Here is a 22,606-nt window from a genome sequence, read left to right as displayed (position 1 = left end):
TGTCACTTTTCTTTGAGAGACATGATAAACCCTGCTGGTGAAATCATTTCCATTAAATTTGAAGATGGAAATTTGACAGACTTTATGAACTTAGCACTGGGAAAAGATGTCAGATGACTGGTCTGAGACCTCCATTTATCCTTAGCACAAATACAGAACAGGTGGCAGCCAAAGCAAGCTTCCTCCACACCATTCTGTCAGCAATTCAGACTTGGAAGGAGCTACCCTAGGGATGACAGGGGAGTTCAGACTCCATGGGCCTTGCTAAGACTACCAAGGGGGAAAATTATTGCTGGCTGCAGAGGCATTTGTGATCTGTTGTGGGTTTTTTAGTGATCGGTTTGCTGGGAATTGAACTGAGGATCGCAAATTCATCTCACATAGACCACAGTGCTACACAGATTGCTGTATCTGAAGTCTATAGCTGCTTTTTGCATGCGTACTGTTGGATCGCTCTGCAACTCCAGGAAAGCTGGTGAGTACCCAACGAAGAGCACCTCAAGGTGTTTGGAAAGTGCAAATTCTGTTCTGGAGGAAGGCGGGGTGTGATGTCATCAGAAATCCCAACCCTGCCACCTCCAAAGGCCTGGACATTGGGGCTCTCTGTTTCAGCTGAAACTGCACTGCCTCCCAGTCTCATCCCAGAGTGGATAGAAGCACTTTCATTTCACTGCTGCACACTCAGAACTGAGCACATCTGCCATGTCCCTTCTGGACAGCAAAGGGGGCTCTACACAGATTCCTCACATGGCATCACAACCCGACTCTAGATCTCCACGCTGGCCACACTTCAGCAACAAACCGAAGTACTTTGCATAACCCACCAGTTTCTAGTGCAGCAGCATCAATTACAAGCCCCACAAGAATATCTGAAGCTCTGAGCTCTGCCGTCTGAGCTGCTATTTGCTGCTGCTGCCAGGCTCATAAAAACTGTTTAAGATGCTGTTGGACCCTGCAATTGAAGGACTGCATTCTGAATGTAACGGAAGTAGCTGAATTTGGAAAGATTGGATAAAGGGAAGCTATTTCAGGGAGCACAACAATACTGCAATTCAGTTCAGAAGGAAATAGCTTGCCCCGGCATCCGTCTGAGGTTAGTGCCGTGAAAGCTACACTTTCCAGCAGGCTATGGAAGGCTTCACATTTAGCCTCTTGCAATCACGCTTCACCTGTGCAGCACGGGTGTGCAAACCCATCCGAACATGGAACTGGAGGCCAAGAACTCGGAGCCCTTAAGTCTGGCTCTGATACGGATGCCCTCTGTGCTCAGGGAAGTCACAGCGTCCCCTTGGCCTCTGTTCCTCATCTTCAAATGGGAATAGTGGTATATGCCTGCTTCTTAGGAGAGTGGGGAGGTTTTGCACTTGGAGAATAGAAGTGCTAAGTATTACTACACCTTGCTTGACAGAATAAAATCAGCCTCACCCTTGTTAATGAGCTAACTGGTAGCTTGTCCTAGAAATAAGTACACATTTTGATCAGTTAAAATTTAGTACAACAGTTAAGCACTTGGTCACGGAGTCACTGGGCGATGCTCTGGAACTGCTCCCCACCAAGCCAGTCAGGACTTTGGGAGCCTCCTCTCCCTTGGAGCAGACTTGTTCAGGGCAAGCAGCTCACACGTCTTCACCTCCTGGGTCTCTCCTTGGAGCATTCAGCATCCTCTGCCCCTCCGTGCGCTTCCCACAGCGAGCCCGCCCCAGCAGAGTCCTGGGGAAGCCACAGGGTCCTGCACCCCCACTTCGCAGTCAGATGTGACTCTCAGCCAGCCAGTAAAACAGAGGTTTATTCGATGACAGGAACAGGATCTAAAACAGAGCTGGTAGATACAGCGAACCAGACCCCTCGGCCAGGTCCATTCTGGGGGGCAGTGAGCCAGACCCCCCACGTCTGCACTTCCCTCCTCGACCCCAGCCAGCTCCAGACTAACAACCCCTCCAGCCCCTCCTCCTCCACTCTGTTCCTTTCCCAGGCCAGGAGGTCACCTGATCTCTGTCTCCAACACCTTCAGTTGGCACCTTTGCAGAGGAGGGGCCCAGGTCATCAGTTGCTAGGAAACAGAGTGCCAGGCATTTAGGTGCACTGGACCTTTGCTCTGCCAGATACTTAAGAACTGCCTAGGGGACACTGAGGCACCAACACAGTATTCAGAGAAAACATTAAGAACATTCCTAGTTCATCACACACTTCATGGCTTTTCACCGAAGACCTTCACTGCTTAAAACACAGAGAGCAGCATTATCTGCCATTTGACAGATGGAGGAAAAGAAACAGGCTAAGGACTTGATTTTTATGAGTGTTGAACACTCATGTCTCCAACTGAAGGCAGCTAGAGGCTCGGCACCTCTGAAAATCAGGCCCTGAATGATTTACTGCAGCAAACCAGTGGCAGTGTCATGACTAGAACCCAAAAGCTCTGGTGCCTGCATCCCTGCTCTAACCACTAGGACACACTCCTTCTCCATATTTTCTAGATCCTGCTTTCCCCTCAACCACTTGCTTTCCCAGTGCATATGTAGAAGTGCTGGTACAGAGAGTCTGAAGGTATTAAAAGTTTGCCACCAACAATCTGAAGTTAGTGCCACCCATCACACAGAGTGGATTTTCCCAAGCAAAGTGGGTGGACCAAAACTGGCAGTTCAGAGAATACTTACATTCAATTAATTAGTAGCTCGGGGGCCAATAAGCATTAAAAATGCCATTCAGGCAGTTAATTTTTTCCTCTCCTCAATGAAATTGCCTGAAGTTGACAACCATGACTAATTCCCTCCATCACCACTTTAACAATTCCAATGTGTATGGGGAAAAAAAATGAAGCAAAAATGAAATGGCTGCATGCTAATTTCAGATTTTTTATGGGGTTCTGTGTATTAGCCATTCTGCAATCAACGCTCTGTGAATAACCAGGGCTCTATTGTTGTGCCCTCAACTAAATGTGTTTCCTTTCCCGTGTGCATCCTGAACTACAACTACAAACATCAGTAGGGGAAGAAGCAGAGGGAAATAAAAAACAGAACCAATGGTTGATAACTTGTGGCAAGATGATGGACAGAGGAATGCTTCTCCTACTGTCTTGATTCTGCCATAGGTACAGTATCCTCGACAATCACCATTTTCAGCAGGAGTTGATGGGTGCTCAGCACAAGGCAGGATTGGGCCCCCAGACAGCACACCCAGTGATATAGGGTACCCTGTGCTTCAGTAAGATAATACGGAGCACTCTACATCCTCAACTCACTGCTCAATCTAATGCCTTGGGACAGAGCATGGCCTACAACAAATGTCCTGGTGAACAGCTCACAGTCACTTCATAAGCCATCTTTATATAGGGATTCAACATACGTCATAAGCTCTTTGGGGCCAGTCTAGTCTGATCTGTGTTTGTGAAACACCAAGCACAGCGGGGTCACGGCCCAAGACTGCGGGTTTAGAAATGCTACCATAATATAAATAAGAGGTCATGTATTCACTGGTGTGTGGGTTGTTGCTAAAAAGAGAGTTTCCCTCACTAAGATCCTTCTCTTGCTCTCTCCGTTTCCAGCACATGAGCTCCCATTACACAACTTGCTTCCCTGCAACACCACTCAATTTCCTGGATAAGGTTTATAAAACCCTCACTCAAGACGCTTGCTGTGGCGTTGCTTGATCCACCTTATCCAGTAGCTTGCACAAAGGTTCTTCCGGCCCAATGCCCTAGTGCCATGTCACTGATCACTCAGTGGCTGAATGAGTCATACCGCTCCCTCCAGGGGACAAACTACACACACCATCTAGGAGAAAAGTAAAACTCTTGACTATCCAAGCTGCACTCTCAGAGCTCACTGGAGTTGTCAAAGAGATACCATTTCACAGCATGAATCGAGGCTCGCTCAGACACCTTTCCAAAGAGCAGTCATGCAGCATGAAAGGAGGATTCAATTCCACACATCTCCAAGGAGACTCATCCAGGCCACCACAATCAGTCTAATGACCAAGTTCCTCTCCTTTTATTTCAAAGCCCTCCACGAACATCTGGTAGGAAGCACCTTGTATTACCGTTCAGCAAAAGCGTGTTCTTGACACATTAGCACTGGTGGGGAATGACAGATAATGCCATAGAACCTGGCTAATGCTGGCTTGGGCACCAGCTATGCCGTAAAATAAATCAAAACCATTTCAGGTGACAATGCTGCCATCCAGTTGTACATGGGGAAAACACACCTGCTCAGCTCCCGATTACTGCCTAATCTAGAGAATAGCTGACAGACCCCATCTGAGATCTCAGGCAACAGGCAGAGTCCCACTGGCCTCCATCTTTAAACTGGAATTGTTTTTGCTCCATCCACAGCAACTAGCAAACAGTTACTTGAAACGGTTTACAAGACCATATATCGAAAACAGCTTCAGGACAACAAATTTCCCCATGCAGATTGGGTCTTGGAGAGACTGAATCAAAGAGACACCTCATTATACAGTACTGAGTCCTTATCTACATTGGGGATTTTCCCCTATTACAGCCCTCAATGGCAAGTCTGCACCATAACTGCCCCAGTACAAACCCACAGAGTAGACTGGCGAAAAACTGATTTGCAACAATGAAGCTCACTCCTGATTGAAACCAGGACAAGCAGCACTAATGCAGATCGACTGTTACTTGGCATTTCCACTGATGCAGCTATCCCAATGGCTGTAACTAGATCAAAGCCCCAACATGGGCAATGTTTACAGCATGTCAAAGCAACAAAACCTTACACACATATGGACTCGCCAGCAGATCACTCAGTGTAGGACTTTCTTGGAATGAACAAGTAACTCAAGTCTCTCCCAGATTGCTCCCATAGAATGACAAGCTTCATAACAAATACAGAAAACGCTTTAGGACAGAGAGCCTCTCGGATCATGTTAAAAGGCTGGCAGTTGCCCAATAGGGTGCATGCTGAGCAGGGGAGTTACATGAGCTGAGTGTCCAAAACAGACCCTGAATCTGGGAATTCTAGATGTCAGGGGGTGGCCATGCTCCAGTAATGCATGCTGATCTCAGGCATAGGGGAGGATAGTAGCGCTGTCTTCTAGTACCCAAGTAAACACATTCTCAAAGTGAAGGAGTGGTGGCTCCGTACAAGCCAGCTCTAGGTCTATCTGACCCTCTCTCAACAGCAGTGAGTGCCCTCTCCAAACAGTGCTGCCTGGAAACATGGAATGTGTATTCCAAAGTGAACAGAGCCTGGCAGACATATTCAATAAACCTGCATTTCAGCTCCGTTCCATCAAGCCAGTGCCTCAGCTCCGCATTCTGCTCACATATACACGAAAGAGGAGGACAGGAAAAGACGAAGGCGCTTCTGTAATGAAGATCACTGCAGGCTAATCTGATTTGACACTAAATTACATTTAGTCAAATTAATGTCAGAACTCTGAATTATTTGCGAACACCCTGTTCTTTAATGTCCTCCAATTAAAAAATGAAGTCCAAGGAGCCCAAGGCACTACATGAGGAGAACAGATTCCTGCTTCCGACGCTGTCTCATTGAATCACAGTTAGTGCTTTCTACGCTTTCTCCAGGAATGCAGGCCGGAGCAAAAAGAATCTTCATTCCATTAAGCTAACTTTCTTCACGAGATCCTAATATAGTTGCACTGAAAAACATTCAGTCACAGTACAAATGTGCAAAGACCAGGAAACGGGAAATGTACTCCACTGGCTCAGAATGTTAACCTGTCAAGCTGTTTAGCTGCAAATACTTAGTACTTCAGGGGAAGGAAAAAGTCTTTAAAAATACCTGAGAAATATAAGGGACCTGGCCACTCATGCAGTGCTAGACATGGAGGTTAAGGAGGTGGAGATTCCTTCCTGACCCCTGTGATTAGCTTCTGCCCTGAAGCATGATATTCGATTATTCCCTAACATAACTACAATTACTCGTCAAAAACAACTGTCTGGCTCTTTAAAGCTAGCCACACTATTTAACATTGAATGAACCACTGGGGGCTCTCCTATATTTAATTTCTATGGGTGTTATTCATATGACCCACTACCTGGCTCCCCAAATTTGGGATGAGGCAATAGCTTGCCTGGAAGCTCTGAGTTTAGGCAGCTGTTAAGTTCTTCCATTTCTAGTGATTTGTTGGATGTGCCCATGGGTCTGGTTCATTAGTACTATAATAAGAATGCTGCTTGGCATGCAAGTCTGCCTGGCATTCTATCCTATTTGCAAAGCTACATTTGCTAGGGCAAGGTCAGAATGATACAACTGAGTTATAATCAACTAGCAACTGCAATTAGGTTGGATTTACCCATCACACAAATTTAAAAAAAAACAAAAAAAAAAACCTATTTTCTCTCCAAGGAAAATATTCCAGTGGGCAAGAAATCAAGGAAGCAGAATTTGAAAGAGCAAACTACATTTTATTTTTTTAAAATCCTTCCCTAGTAAAGCAAGCTTCTTACCAAATCAAAGCCCTATATTAAAAGGAAATGTCACAATTCAACTGCCTCCAGCCAGAAACGCAGCCATGAAGGCAAGCACAGTGGTTAGGGAAGGGGTGACGGAGGGAAGGCCTTCCCCTTGGACTAAATGACTCACGCTGAAGAGTAATAAGACGAATGATCAGTGAACATCTTTTACAGCATTGTTCACAGAACTACTGAAATGAAGCTACTTTAAGAACACTCCCTAGGAAGAAGAATAAGGGACCTTCTCCAGAGACATAACTGTGCTTCAGTTTATTGGCTGTATCATAGCATTTAAGGAAGAACTCAGGCCTCATTCTGGAAAACTAGGCCAAAAGCCATTTCTGACCCTTTCCCCCTCTCCTCCTCAGACCACAGATTAAGTGCAGCCTGAAATGAGTGGCATGAGATTGCTATTTTCAGGTCCACCCCTAGTAGAAAGCAGCCCCGGAAAAATATTGATGGTTGCAAGCCCGAACAAAAAGAACTACATTGCTAAACTGACCTATTTTTATTTTTATTTTTTTTTAACATACCATTTGTGTTACAAATGCCCTGTTGGATTAAACCTCAAATAGCTATCGAAGTCTAGTGTACCTATTCATGAAGTTTCCTTTGTGCATTTCACTATAAAGCTAGTCTGTTTCACTTGAAGGTTTTTAAAATGCCCCAGTGTTTGGGTTGCAAGCAGCAAGGAAATATTTAACAAAACAAGATATACATGGGAATTAAAGTATTGAGACCACTTTGGGACAGACGTGACAATGGGCTCAATCCTACAAATCTTCATATACAGAGGCAACATCCCGTTAGGGACAGTGTTCCTTAAAATACTATCCATGGCTGTGCCAAGGTTATGTTTAACTCCACTCATCACATCATCAATGCTTTCAGTCCCTCTCCCTCCTCAGTTTTTCTGGCTACCAGCAGAGAACAAGTTGACAAACTCTAGCTAGTCCCTAAACTTAAAGCAACAGTATTCCTGTGATAGGCATGAACATACAGAGTCATCCATCCCCCTATTGCAAGCAGGAACACACTTGGGATTATAAATGATGATAGGAGGCCATGCATTGTTTCCTAATAAGAGAAACAGCAACTGAGGCACTACTGTGAAGAGAAACTTTGAGGAAACTTTCAGGCTATCAGCACATTATTAAACACAGATCAAATCTGTGGGGTTCTATGCAGGAGTTTAAATAGTGCTCAGCTTCAGCTGATTATTATATCCTAGGTTTATTTACCTACTAAACTGGGTTTAACTCTGCCACAGAGAGTTGGAGTTGCAATGATCGCTTTACAGCAGTGGAAGAGTAGGCTTATGCCCAGAACAGAGCAGTGGCATCCAGACTGGTCTGTGTTTGCAGACATAGGAAAAAAAATCTTACAGGTGAGGAGAGCAATCATATGATTTCAAAGAAATTTGGAGCCCATTTCTAGATACTTTAGGATAAAAATGTTGGGATGGCTCAAAGAATGCCAGACCTCCATTCCAGCTAACCTCTCTTCTGCCCACACGCCCAGTCTCCTCCCCGCCTTCTCTCCCTATTCATGAGACAAGGTGGGTGAGGGTAATATCTTTTATTGGACCAACTTCTGTTTGTGTGAGACACACACAGAGCCCTTTCTCAGATCTGGGAAAGGTACTAAAAATGGTCACAGCTAAATACGAGGTTGAACAGATATTCTAACTACTTATGCTAAACTATGCGCTAAGAGACCATTAAAGGTGAATGCCCCATTAACTCCCCTTTACTCATATGACAAAAAGCAGAGTTAGTGGGTTACAGATTGCTGTAATAAGCCAGAAATCCAAAGTCTTGATTAAGACCATGATTTTTAGTGACAAGCAAAATTATTAATTTAAACTCATCTTTTGAAAGTGTTGTGCAGGTTTCCTTTGTGGATGAGGACTGAGAGGTCAGATACAGAGTGATCGCTTTGTGGAAAGTGTTCTTTCACAGGTAATGGGGAGTTTGTGTCTACAATTTTCCTGTGTGAGTTCATTCAAGAACATAGTGATTGTCTGGTTCCACCCGCATAGTTGTTATTGGGGCATTTAGTGCACTGGATGAGATACACTACACGATGTAGCAGGCATGTCTAAGATGCATGAATCTTGAAAGGTGCGTTGTGGGGTGAATTGATCACTGTAGCATTTGAGATAGGTCTGCAGGTTATACTTCTTTTCTTCTGACAGGATCTAGTGTCACTTTGAGCTGATGTGTCTTGGTCTGTGGGGGAGCCTGCTTCTGATAATGAGCTTGGAGAGGCTGGGGGAGGGGGGTTGTTTGAAGGCCAGAAGAGGGGGCTCAGGAAAGATTTCTTTCAGGATGGGGTCCCCATTGAGTTTGGGTTATAATTATTTGACAATACCCCGTATGTGTTCCAGTGTGCAGTGGCAGGTGACAACGAGAGGTGTACAGTCAGAGGAGGTTTTATTTCTGTATTTAAGCTGGTTCTGAGGACATTTGGGTAGCCTGATCCATTATGTGATCTTCTCTGGTGTGATGTCTTTGTTTGGTGAAGGCGATTTTGAGTATGTTAAGATGCATATCCCTGACTTCCTCCTTGGAGCACACTCTGTGGTATCTGAGTGCATAGCTGTACATAACAGATTTCTTGGTGTGTTGGGGGTGGTTACTGGATCTATGAAGGTAGGTGGGGTGATCCGTGGGTTTTTTGTATATAGTTGTCTGTAGGGTTCCACTGCTGACACTGATCATGGTGTCCAAGAAACTTATAGTAGCGTGGGAGTGTTCCAAAGAGTTTAATGGACGGGTGGTGGTTGTTGAAATTGTGGTGGAAATCTATGAGGGAGTTTCAGTTGACTGTCTATAACAGGGGTTGGCAACCTTTCAGAAGTGGTGTGCCGAGTCTTCATTTATTCACTCTAATTGAAGGTTTCGCGTGCTGGTCATACATTTTAATGTTTTTTAGAAGGTCTCTCTCTACAAGTCTATATATTATATAACTAAACTAGTGTTGTATTGTAAAATAAACAATGTTTTCAAAACATTTAAGAAGCTTCATTTAAAATTAAATTAAAATGTTTATCTTACACCACCGACTCACTCAGCCCGCTGCTGGTCTGGGGTTCTGTTCACCTAGGCTGGCAGTGGGCTGAGTGGGGCCTGCGGCCAGGACCCAGCTGGGAAGGGTCCGACAGTGGGCTGTGTGGAGCTGGTGGCTGGGACCCCAGACCAGCAGTGGGCTGAGCCGCTCAGCCCACTGCCGCTCAGGGATTCCATCCTCCAGCTCCTGCCAGCCGGGATCCCGGCTGCCGGACCCGCTCAGCCCAGTGCCTGTCTGGGGTCCCGGTCCTGCCCACATACAGTGGGTACCTACCTTCTCCCTGGTTCTGGCCCATTCTCTTCCTCTCTCTGCACTGAGCTGAAAGTTGGAGTGGACCGAGCACAGGGCTGGGGGTGAAGGGTCTGGCCAGGAGCTAGAATGAAGGAAGGGGATCAGGATTGGGGCAGGAGGTTTGGGTGTGGGAGCACTTACCTGGGCAGCTCCCATGTGGTGTGAGGGGTGCACGTGGGAATGCGAGTGGGGGTGCAAGGGCTGCCGTTTGGTGCTCAGGGTAGGGGTGGGGATGTGCAGGGTGCATGGGATGTGGGGGGTGCAAGAGTTAGGGCAGAGGGCTAGGGGCATGTGAGGAGGGTGCAGGTGTCAGGGTAGTGGGGCTGGGTATGTGTGGGGGTGCCAGTCAGGGCTGGGGTCATAAGGGGGTGAAGGAGTCAGAGGGCTGGGTGGTACGGGGCTCAGGGCAGAGGGCTGGGTGACTGCCTCCCCCAGAACCCCCAACCTCTGCCCTGCCCCTTGTCCCAATTACCCACTCCTGGGACCCAACCCCCTATCTAAGCCTCCCTGCCTCTTATCCCCTGACTACCCCCCTAGGACCCTACTCCCTACCTGTCCCCTGACTGCCCCAACCCTATCCACACCCCCACACCCAGACAGACCTCCTGGACTCCCATGCCTATCTAACCACTTCCCGCCTCCTGACAGGACCCCCAGAACTATGGACCCATACAACCCCCCCTGCTCCCTTCCTGCTCCAATCCCTCTCCACACCTCTGCCTCTTGACAGCCCTCCCAGAACTCCCGACTCATGCAACCCTGCCAGCGCCTTGTCCCCTGACCACCCACTCCAGAGACCCCCCCACACCCTATCTGCTCTCCCAGGACCCTCTTTGCTCCCTGTCCCCTGACTGCCATGACCCCTATCCACCTCCCAAACAGACCCCGGGACTCCCATGCCTCATCCAACCCTCCCTGCTCCCTGACTGCCCCCTCCAGAGACCCTCACCCCTAACCACCTCCCCGGGATCCCACCCCCCCATCCAACTTCCCTTGCTCCCTGTTCCTTGACTTGGCTAGCTGCCCCCCCCCCAAACCCCCGGCACCAGCTCTCTTACCATGAGGCTCCTCGCTCATCCGGAGCTGCCACCCCCGCCGCCCGCATGCGCAGCCCTGCTCCGCCTCTCAGAGTGCTGTACGCCTGGCAGCGGGGCTCCGGATGAGCAGGGAGCTTCTTTCCCTCCCCACAGAGCCAAACGCTGCCCTGCAGGAGCACGTAGCCCCGGCCTCCAGAGCGCTGCGCGCACGCATGGCAACAGGGCTCTCGGAGAAGGCAGGGGAGGGGGCAGTGGATTGCTGTGCTCAGGCCAGCACTGCGGCCTGGGACCATGGACCCCGAGGCTTGCTGTGACGGCAGGATTTTTAATGGGGCACAGAGTCCCAGCAGGCAGCCGCGTGCCATTAAAAATTGGCTTGCGTGCCATCTTTGGCACACGCGCCATAGGTTGCCGACCCCTGGTCTAGAGGATGAAATCATAACTGATATCTCTCAGGTATATCATTGGTTTCGTGGTGCATTTGTCCAGAAATTCTTCAAGGTGCCCATGAAGAGGTTAGTGTATTAAGGAGCCATCCTAGAACCCATGGCTGACCCCATCGTTTAGACAGAAGGTTTTTTGTTGAATGTAAAATTGTTATGGGTGAGGAAGAAACGGATGAGTTTGGTGATTTGTGTTGGGTGGATATCTGAGCGTTGTCCATTATCTTGTAAATATTTGAGACAGGCAGTTATGCCGTCATTCTGAGGGATGTTTGTGGGTAAGGAAGTGACATCCACGGTGACAAGAACTGTGCTCTGAGTGTAGTTGTTAATGCTGCGGGGTTGGTGAGGAAGTCAGCTCTTTGTGCACTGAGTGGTTTGACGATGGTTTCCATGAGTCTTGATATACCTTCAGTAAGAGGGCTACGGCCAGCATATGATAGTTCTGCCAGCGTTCCCTTTTTGCATATCTTGGGAAGCATGTAGCAGATCTCTGAGGGAGTTCGTGGGGAATGAGTTTGTAGCATTTCTCTTGTAGTTGTTTGGGTAAAGATTTAATGATATCCTTAAACTCCTGGTAGTGACCAAACCAGCAGACCAAGGGAACGCCATCATAGTCCTCAACCACGATGACTATGTTACCGAGGCCAGCCGACAACTTTCAACACCACCTACTATAAAGAACTCTAAGACGAACCCAGACCACAATTCTCCTAGGAATTGAAGGGTACCTTGTCTCTCTAATAGCCTGGGACTGACACAGCTACAACAACATGGCATACATCTCGCTATTCATGTCCATCTTCTATTTTATTACTGTTACCCCCATCTTAACATGTTAGGTCAAGTATTGTCTGATCTTGAAGATTTGACAAGTTACAAAATGGCACAATTCTGTTGGAAAGCCCATGAAGCAGGCAATAATTGGAAACATATACAAGCTGCAAGTTATTCACTTTTTGTATATGTCGTTGCTGGTTTATGAAAAACAAGAAATAATTAATCCCCAAAGAAATCTGTGTTCCTCCACAAAAGCCCATTTCTTTCTGGACTACAAATAGTGTTCATGCAGGGTGGATAAAAATCAATTTTTTAAAAAATATATTCAAAAATTGGATTTTTTTTATTTAACTCATTTTTTTTTGGATAAAATGATTTGAGGAATAAAACTATCTAAAGATAGTTTTAATTAAGATACGTTATAGCTCAAAGCTCTCTCATCATGGAATAGGGATTATAAATTCTAATTCTATAGTATGAGACAATATATTCATGTCATGTTTAAAAAAAGTTTTGTAAATGAGTTCCAATAGTTCATGGATTAGGGGACCCAATCTTATGGGGTTCCAGGGGCTTCTGTATAGATTATTTAGGTTAATCTTTCTATCTACCCAATGGGATTCAGTGCTCAGTCTAGAAGATACCATCAGAGATGCTTAGTTTTGCAGTTCTCCAACTGTGGATTTGTGTCTCCAGAGATAACATGCTTGTTAACAGCAAAAATGTTTTTGAGTAAATACATGAAGGTGAGAAATAACAGACCTCAACCCTATTGTCCCTCTGCAAATTTGTGTACACAGAGTCAATCCCGTACCTCTCTCTAAAAGTGCAAAGTTTCAAAAAGTTCAATGAATAGAAGATTGTTGGGGGTGGAATAGATCTGGACAAGGAGAAGAGGTCTGGAGATAAATGTGAGAAGGGACTAGAAACAAAAGTGAAATTGTTTGAGCGGCATATTCCAGAACTCTTGAGGTCTTTCTGAGTGTAGCCTTCATTGATTTGAGATCTACCATACGATTCTCTCACTAGAAGGGAAAACCTATAATGGCAGCAGGATGTAAAGGAGACCCACTTTGGGAATAAGAACCATTCAAGAAATATGTTTACTGATGATGTTTTAAAGAAAGTCACACCAGTGAACTGGTGGAAGTCACCTAAGTACCTGGATTCAGAGACTGTTGAAGTGATAATTTCACTTTTAACAGCAATAGCTTCTTCTACCAGTGTAGAAAGAATATTTTCTTCCTTTGGACTAATTTGTTCCAAATTGAGAAATCGTTTGGGACCTGAAAAAGCAGGAAAGCTTGTTTTTCTTTTCCAGATTATGAACAAACAGGAAAATGAAGGTGAAGACGACTGAGATAGCTACAGAAGCCAATACTTTACGTTTCTCACATTGACTTGACAGTCAATTTCATTTTTTTGTTTTGAAATATTTCATTTGACTATTTTAGTTAAATCATTTTAACAAAAACAAACCTGATTTTAAAAAACTTGAATGTTTAAATTAAAAAATTCTATGCTTGTTTTGTTACATTATCATATGTTTGCTGTTGAAGAAGAAAATCCAGAACACATAACGTTGTTGTTTTAGTTAAATAAAACAATTTAAAATATCTGTCTAGTGATGTTCTCCTCTTAATACAGCATGGCAAGAAAATCCTCCAAATATTAATGATTAACCTGCTGAATTGGAGATAATTCACCTCTCAATGCTTTCATAAATATCTGCTTCAATTACCTTTGGTAAATGAAATAACAAATCATTCATTTTCTGATATAGCTGTAAAACTAATCAGAAAAGTTTGCAAAATAAATCACTTAAAAATGTAGTGTGTACCTTCCAAAAACAAAACCTACATCTATCCGAGTTGTGAGGAATATATATTAAGGTTATAACAACCAACAAGAATGCACTTTTATGTGGAAATCCATGATTAAATCCTGACTAATGATTTAAATCAAATCCATCCTGTGTTCAGGTGAGAGACTGACTATATTTCTATGCAGTAATTGTCATATTTCACCAGCTCTCATCAAAGCGGGACTGAGCAATGGTGGAAACCAAGCAGCCTCCTGACATAGAAAGCCCAGGTTCTACACATACCTATAAGCAGAGGTTTTCCATTCCTAAACAAGAGCCTTAAAAGCAGAGCCACTGGGAGAAATCTCTGCTCCTCAGTTGCAGTACATCATAGCTTTTCACTAAAATGGACTCCATCTTTTCTTTTTATTGGAAAACCTATAAAAGGTTCATAGCTCACATTACAGTTTATGTTTCACACTGTTGTCTCCTCATGATAAATCTGGGGAAAGAGACCTCTCCAAAGACTCTTTTTGTGTTCAGCACCACTCATTAAAAGGCATAAGTGCACCTTGAGAGGGGAAAACGTGCTGATTCCCAGACTAACTGACCACCTCCTTTCAGCGCGCATTGATTCCCCACTACACTAGTGGAGATATGATTTTCACAGAGCTGTTACTATACTGCAGCAATACGGCTGATTGCACATCTGCAGACCAGCGAGGGAGGCTGGCTGTGGGTCACCTACTGACCTCTGTCTTATGAAAGCAATGTGATTACTATTCTTGGAAACTCCACAAATAAACTCAATCCCAGCCCCCTGAGCCCGCCTGCCTTCCCAGATTAGATCAGTAACATCTAATCTAAAAAATCTATTACATTCATGGAACACCTTTCTTCCCAAAATGATTAACATGCTACATATTCAGAAATCATTTCACATCCATCGTTGGATCAAAGCAAATATGGAACAATGCTGCACAGTGGTTTAGAATGGCAAATTAAGAATACTTGATCCAACTCAATTGTTGGTGAACAGTAATTACCCAAACTGTTATGCAACTAGGACACCTCGAGGCTAATGTTGCTTTTTCAGAAAAGCGTCACAGGAGTTTTGGCAGCCCAAGGTTTTCAGGACCCTGGTTTTGCATTTTATTCAAATCATCCCTGTCACAGCACAGTCTCTGCTGCCACCACAGGGGGTGCTGGTTCAGTACTGATTTAATGGGAAAGGCATCACCTAATGAGATACCAGCTCCTGCACTACCTGGATTTTCCCTGAAGGACTCCCACTGAAGTACTGACCTAGCCGACATTGCCTCACATATGAGATCGCACCCTGAGATACCCAGAGACCCTCTTTCTTAACTGCACATTGGTGACATTTGGGAGCCCTTTGTTTCCCCAAGTGATCTCATCGAATTTTTACTTCTACTCATTCTTCCCATGGAAAGCCATTTGCAGTGATCAGGTCATCTTACCATCACGGGCAATGAACTCTGTTGTACAAATAACCCTTCTTCCTCAACCCCTAAATAACCTCCCTCAACTCCACACAACATTCACTGAAACTTACTACAAATGGTTTTCCCTGCTCCAGAATACACTGAAACAGCTTTGTGTTCTCTTCCATATTGTAATGTTTAATTTTGCTCAAACGAAGTAATGCTACCAAATGAAATTGTACAAGCACAGATTGGATTTACTTCCTGTCACCCCAGGACAGGCTGTAGTTTTGTTAGAATATTTTTTTAAAGTCTCCTTTAAACCAGGGCTGTAAACTGAACACCTTTCAAAGGAAAATTGGACTAAATAGATGCTCTGGGACACTATAACCATATGACAGCAGTTACACATGTAACTGTTTGTTCTTCTGATGTTTTCTTGCTTACCCAATGTTTAAGAGCCTGTTATTTGCTCACAAATGGGCCACCTGGGGATTAAGGCATCTAGGGAAACATTCTCTGCATACTTAAAACAAAACTGCAACATGATCTACTTTGGATAATGTGATGCAGCATCTAATATAAGCAACAAGAACATTTCAATATCAAAAGACGCCAACTTCTTAATTTTTGTTACTAAAACTTAATTAGCCTTATAGCCCATCTAGCCATTTGTAAGCCGCTACCCAGCATTCTTTGCTACTCTTCACACTGAATATTTCGAGGCTCACTCCTGAGGCTCTAATCATGATTAATCCTCACATAAAAACTACTTAAGAACTCCAGAAAAAAAATCCCTCTGCAGTTTGAAACATTCTTCATTAGAGCTGAAAAATTAGGCTGGTTAATAAAGGAAACTTTCAGTCATCGAGAAAAGTCATGTACAGGCTGATTCTGTGGGGCCTAACAAACACATCAGAAAGCTTTGAGAACTCCATTGGGTTAGACTTCCAAACGCTATCATCTACCACCTCTTTAATAATTCAATCTGATTTAGTGAAAATCCATCACTGAAAAAATACTCCTAAATAACCTGTCCCTCATATGTACAGCGCCTGATGGCTTTGCACTATGAATGAGCATCAAGAAAACAAACTGGAACAAGAAGTGGAGAAGAATTTTAAGACCTGTACATTCCTAGTGTGCTTACTGTACCAGCTTCAAGCTCCAATCAGTCAAAGGCAAGGCAACCCAGCCCTAACATGGATCCCACTAATTGCTCACTGGTAACGAGGGACAAGTAACAAAGAAGAAACACCAGTAGCTAGGGTTTAAATTCAATTGTTTGCTACCTTATGCTGGGCTGAGTTCTAGAGAGCAGAGGATTCAAGTCATTCAAGACAGGCACAGCGGGATTAAGAGTTTCCCCTTATGTGCCCAACCTTGACTTCAAGAGATCCTCTCTGGGGGACAAGAGGATAGTTCACTTCCATGCTCACTCAACATTTGCCCTTTGTACAAAGACTAGCACCATAGTGTCAACTAGTGCCACGCCTGGTAGCCGTGGTGTGGGGACAGAGGCACCTAAGCACTAGGGCCTAGACTGAGGCTCAGCCACTCATTTCACAAAAGCCAAACCACCATCAAATTATCTGAACAGGGGACCCATTACCATCTCCAGAGCAACCACACAATGTGGCACTAGCAACAATAAAAGAAAGATGTGCAGAGATGCTAGCACCACAAGCCTGCAAGAACAGTAAGTCTTACGGCCCACGAGAGGTATGTATTTTACACGAGTAAAGCAGCACAGAAGTCAATCAAATTGCCCCATCTCAAATCAATGTCAAATCTTTGGATGGAGCCTACTGAGCCCCAGCCCGGTTCTCACCACTAGGCACACTGCTAATGTGAACACTACCTGAAACATGGGAGCATCCAATGCTTCAGGAAGCTGAAAGGTTAATGGACACACAGCTTCTTCAAACTACACAGTCCTGGCGAAACTGGCAAAGGCTGATAATTCTTCTATCTACGCACTGTTGCCTGGCGGAGCTGTCCAAGGTACTGCAGACAGCCTACAATGGGACAGTTTCATTTACACAGGATAGCCAAGCAGCACAAAAAGGTCAGGGTAAAATTAATCAAAAACAAATAATAACCTTCACAGAAAGTCAAACAGATGGGAAAAATCTTACACGAGGGAAACAAAGAAAGACGCTAAAGACAAGAGTCATCTATGGTCATAGGAAGAGACCGACACATGAGGGGCTGAGATAAAATGTCCACCTGGACATGGATAGATGGATAGCACACTGTGGCCAGTGCAGACGCTCCGCTGAAGACGCATGAGCTACAGTAAAATCTGACACCGTCTTAGAGCTGCATTAGCTCTGCAGAGCTAACCAGAGGCAAAGGGAATGAAAAAGTCATTTGTCACAGAAGCAAAGAGACCTGACTGAACACTCACAGGAAGCAAATCTGCTGGGTAAGAGTGCTATATTTACAGTATACAAGTGCACCTTCCAGGCCCCATGTCATTCACAGGAATGTTTATCCTGTAGTCCAGGCTACCGCCCAACCAGCTAATTATCTTCTGCCTCACTAAATTCTCCAGTTGAAACCACAGGAAAGGCGAGTCTTCCCACCTCTCCCCCTCACCTCCCAAAGTACCTCATACAGCGCTGAACAGCTGCTGTGTTCCAGGCTCACAAGTGGGTGGAAGGCTTCACTCAGACCACAAACACAATTAATTCCCTCACACGCATGGTGCTTTGGAATCTGCCTTTGTCAAACTCACTGCAGTGATCTAGCACCCCAGTATTATACACCACTTTCATCTGCACGAAAGCAGTTCTGAGAGCACCACCAACTCCCTCTCAGCGACAGAAGACTGAACTAGCCCTACTGACTTTCTGAACACTGCACACCATTTTAGAAGTTCTCCATTTGCAAATACATTATTTTACTTATTCACAGCCTACAATTCCCCTTGGAACACCCTTTCTTCCAGCAAAGCCGCTGTGTTTCTCTTAATTAAATCAAGAGCAGACCAGAACCCTGCAGTTATAAGGAGTGAGTTCCACCTCCAGGATAACGCTCCCGGCTAGCAGAGAGTGGAGGCATTGACGCTGATTTTACCTTGGCATTAGCCACACATTTCATGCTATAGCACCATACTCTGGATGTAGCAATACTAACCTTAGATATACAAGTGATTTAAAGGTGAACTGCAAAGCAAGGAAAGTTGTATTATGCCCTTTATTTTTCTTTAAAAAAAAACCGGTTATTTTCCCTCCCAGCCCGCCCCCCCTTTCTTAGCAGTAGAGCCACCATGTCTCAACTTGGCTGATTTTGCAGGTGGACTAGAGCGGGATAATGACATTAAAGTGGACTGCAGTTCTCTCCACACTCAGAATAGACGTTAACTTGGCTTCGCTTCCATCTTCAACTATTAAAATGGGTTTAAATTACACTAACAAGGTTTAGCAAAGCCAAGAGGATGGAGTGACAACATCCTCTCTTGACATGCCCTGAGGAAAGCAGCAGCTTGGGAGGTCACTACTTAGATTTTAAGCTCTCTGGGGCAGGGACTGTTTTTACAAAGGGCTCCTGACCCATGACTAGGGTTCCTAGGCACAAAGGCAATACGTATAAATAACATTTGACCCTCATTTTCCAGTCCTCCAGCAAAGGAAGAGAAGCCAAGCCTGGATATCCCTGAGGGCTAACTCACAAGCAAAAAACACTTTCTGGACTCCACTTTGAGGGCACCTCACTAGGCCACATATCAGCTGCAGTTGACCTTTAAGAGTCCACCTAAAAGACCAGCAAAGACTGGTTGCCTGTTAGAGATTCATCTTTAAAGGCTAACCTAAGCCAATGGAAACCTTGAGGATACTCTCAAGAGGCCACTTGGGAGTGAGGGTTGCCTGTTTTAAGTGCGCCCTTAGTTCAAGCTTCCCTGTATGACCAGGAAATCCAGACATATCCTGTTGCCTTCATTTCAAAAGAGTTTCATTTAGATTTGTTTTAATTACACTTAATGGTGAGGGGAATGCTACATGCACAGGTGAGAGAGATCCCAGTCTAACTCAGAGTTGCATGAGGCTCAAAGATTAGACTCCTGACTTCTGTGAGAGCTTGACAACTGGGGAAGCAAACAGATTTTCTTTAAGCATTCCCTCCTATCCAGAAGTGTTAGCATCTGTCTGGAAAAAGCTAGAAGCTCTGGTTCAACTGAACACAATATACCAGACAGTCAGTCTTACGGGTCCCCAGGATGTGGGAAGAAGGGCATAGATATCCTGTCTGCAAGGAAGTTGGGAGAAACCTGGTGCCAGTGCTATCGGTTTCTGTTTTTTCTGTAAATCCACTTATCCAAAACAATCTTTTATGCCATCTCCTTATGCATGGGATAGCTCCCCCACTGCTGATGAGTGCAGATGAATGTGATTTAGCTGCAATTAAATATGAAAATGAATAATCCAGGCTACCCCTTCTGAACCTCCAGCAGCTGCTTCATTGGAGTGCCACAGAATCCAAGAGTCCTTGGTACAGAACATAGGTCAAGTTTGCTGCAGATTACACAGGGCCTTGTAACAAGTTTATGGATGCTGGGAAAAAACTTGGCCAAAATCCCATACAGCTACTTACCAGGAAGCGGACATCGTCAAAGCCGTTCAAAAGCAGCTTACTCTCATACTGCTGCAGGCCAACGGACTCCAGCCACTCCCCGACGCTCTGCTCCAGCATCCGCGAACCTGACGAGAGAGGAATCGGCAGACGCTTGAAAAGGGAAAAACTGTTAAGTCGGTAGCAGCGGCACTCTGAGGAAGATAGATGGCATTGCCACATCATAGTCACTATTGTAAAGAAGTCAAACTATGATCACAGTACAAGTCAGAGGGTAGACAACTCTTCATGCACACACAGACCATGGACAATAAGCTCCTGGTGCTGCCCACGGACTGAAGCTTTAATTTGTATCCCAGTTATACTCAAAAACATCCTGCAAGAGTAAGCTGTTTAGAACCCTTTCGGGGACCATGACATTATATGCATGGTTTTCTGGGCTTCCGCACGTTTCCTGCCAAGCGTACGAGCAAAGCCCAGCCCCCAGAGGGATGCTGATCAAATCCTTGTCTCATCTCAGCGGGCAGAAAACTTTTACCCAAGGCATCCCATGTCAGAAGTGCAGGTGCAAGACCATGGTGAGAAAGCGCTCACAAATACATACAGCCGCGCGAGTCCTTTCGTCCATGCAACTTCAGGTGCAATATTCTGTATGCTCGGCCAGCGAGAAGGGCCGTTAATACTGGAGGCACAAAGCAGCTAGAGAGAGAATACATCTTCATGCAGCTGAGAGAGACACAAACAGACACGACGGACTTTCAGAAAAGTGGTAGCAGCAGCCAGACTACAGAACAGCTGTCCACAGGAAGACATGCAAGACAGAAATGAAGCACACAAACTGCAGCAGAAGATAGGAAGAGTTTATACTTTTTTTCCCTAAACAGTCCCGAAATAGGCAAACCATGGTAACGGGTCCTCTCTGCTATTTTGTTACGAGGAGCAGAGGTACGAGTGACAGAAGACTGAGTTTAGGAGTCCTGGCATTGTCATGTTACCACCCTTCCAGAGGCACCACATCCCTGCAGGCTGCTTGGGCTGGGCTGGGCACCAGATTCAACATCCTAGACCGGAGCAACTAACTACACTGCAGCATTGGGTAAGACAGAGAGAAAGCGGAATCAGCACATTTTCCACCCAATGCATTCTGTCCTGCCAGGTGTTCTGCACAAGCTTGGATTTGACCTTCCTTCATTTTTCTCATCTAAATGCAGATGCTGCCATCCGAGCCACTCAATCAGATGGAATGCAGCTCTGGGGAAGGAGGCATTTTAGTTCTTTGCTCCATAACTAAGCCAAAATAAAAAGGAAAGCGAACATACACACACGCTCCCCTCTTCCTGCAGTAGCTCATGTCCATGACATGCACCTCCTTTCAGCCATTCGACAAATCAGAAACTCGTTCTTCAAATGTCCTACAGAAACCATATGGGCAAACTCTCCCTTCCCCAACCCCGAGAAGACAGTCCAGTAACTCGTTGTTTTCCTCTAGAAATTCTCAAGACATTAGATATGCCAAGGAAAGAAAAGTTCAGAGACGACCTTTGCATCCTACTCAGAGGTTCTGGTATGCAAGACACACAGAATTTCTCCAGATTCCTAGCACATCCGTCTTTCAAGGCATGTGAAAAATAGAGAGGACCAGGAATCCGGGGGTTTCTTGCTCTGAACCTTCTCATTAACTGAAGTCGCTCTGCACATTCTAAGACATCCTTCCCACCCCCAGAAATGCCTGCACAACACAGAGCTCACTGTGTTATCAGAAAGATCTTGGAGTCAGGGATCCCACTGCTGCGCTGGTCCACAGGAGAGCTCCTCTGCTAAGCAAGCCGTGATCAATACGTTCTAGAGAGCCAGCCAGCCAAACGCATACTGCCGCACCCGAGATGCAGAGCTCAAGAAAGCTTTCCGTCTCCCTTGCCTAACACAGTCTGTGCAGAGGGACAGCATCTAACCCTGGAATTCAAGCAGCAGGCTCCTGTTTGCCCAGGGACTCCATTCTTCCCCACTATCATTTCTGGTACAGCTGTGGTCTGTACCAAGCAATCGATGATGCGCCCTTGCAGAGCGCTGCAGCAGAGTGCTTTGTCTGAAGGCAGTGAGCTCCATGCTCACTGTTCCACTCTCAGTCCCGTCTCTTGCTCTCACGCTGCCTCTCCCTCCCTCCCTCCTCCTCCCAATGTTTCCATCTAATGTACCAGCAGTGATCAGACTTCAGTATTGAAGCTGCCGAGAGAGAGGAGAAGAAAAGAGGGGGGTGGGAGACAGCAGCTTTGTAACTGTCAAGCTGAAATTGCCGACTTCTCAATATTTATTCAATGATGAGCTACATGGCTTGGTTTTCAAAAAACAATGTTACCGGTTAGCTTTGACAGTTTGAAGTGATTTGCAATTGGCTTAGAATTTATCCGGTATGAGGTGCAGAAATTCCTGCTGCCCTAATACAAGTGTGTCTGGAGGCAGCCGGGCATCAGTGAGGGGGACTGAGGCTATGTCAGCTCCTTCCTTGGATTTTATAAAAATATTTACTTAGCCTTTGGTATATTTGCAAACCTCTCTGCCTTTAACAGCGGAGTGACAGTTAAATCTTTAAACTCACTGAGATGCCAGCAAAACTGGTTAGGGGGAGAGGCTGGATTTTGGATATTTAATACCAGTGGGGGGGGGTCCTAGAGATCAAACATCTGAAGTCTGCCAGCATTATTTAGAGAAGCATAAGATGCCCTTGA

The 22,606-nt window shown here is 45.3% G+C and overlaps 1 protein-coding gene across 7 annotated transcripts in view; it reads right to left on the bottom strand.

Moving 5' to 3' along the window:
• The window catches only part of ANKS1A (ankyrin repeat and sterile alpha motif domain containing 1A), a 175,074-nt gene that overhangs the window by 35,993 nt on the left and 116,475 nt on the right, over positions 1-22,606 (bottom strand). For 6 of the 7 annotated variants that reach the window (XM_050953009.1, XM_050953010.1, XM_050953012.1 and 3 more), the window contains one exon: positions 19,902-20,008. In XM_050953009.1, coding sequence (XP_050808966.1) covers positions 19,902-20,008 — 107 coding nt within the window. Of the gene's footprint in view, positions 1-19,901; positions 20,191-22,606 lie in introns of those variants that run through there. The other variant, XM_050953014.1, reaches the window with a different exon arrangement.

This window comes from Gopherus flavomarginatus, chromosome 5 (genome assembly GCF_025201925.1).
Source record: "Gopherus flavomarginatus isolate rGopFla2 chromosome 5, rGopFla2.mat.asm, whole genome shotgun sequence".
NCBI lineage: Eukaryota > Metazoa > Chordata > Testudines > Testudinidae > Gopherus > Gopherus flavomarginatus.
The sequence above is the reverse complement of the archived record's forward strand: the minus strand, read 5'-3'. Positions and strand labels throughout refer to the sequence as shown.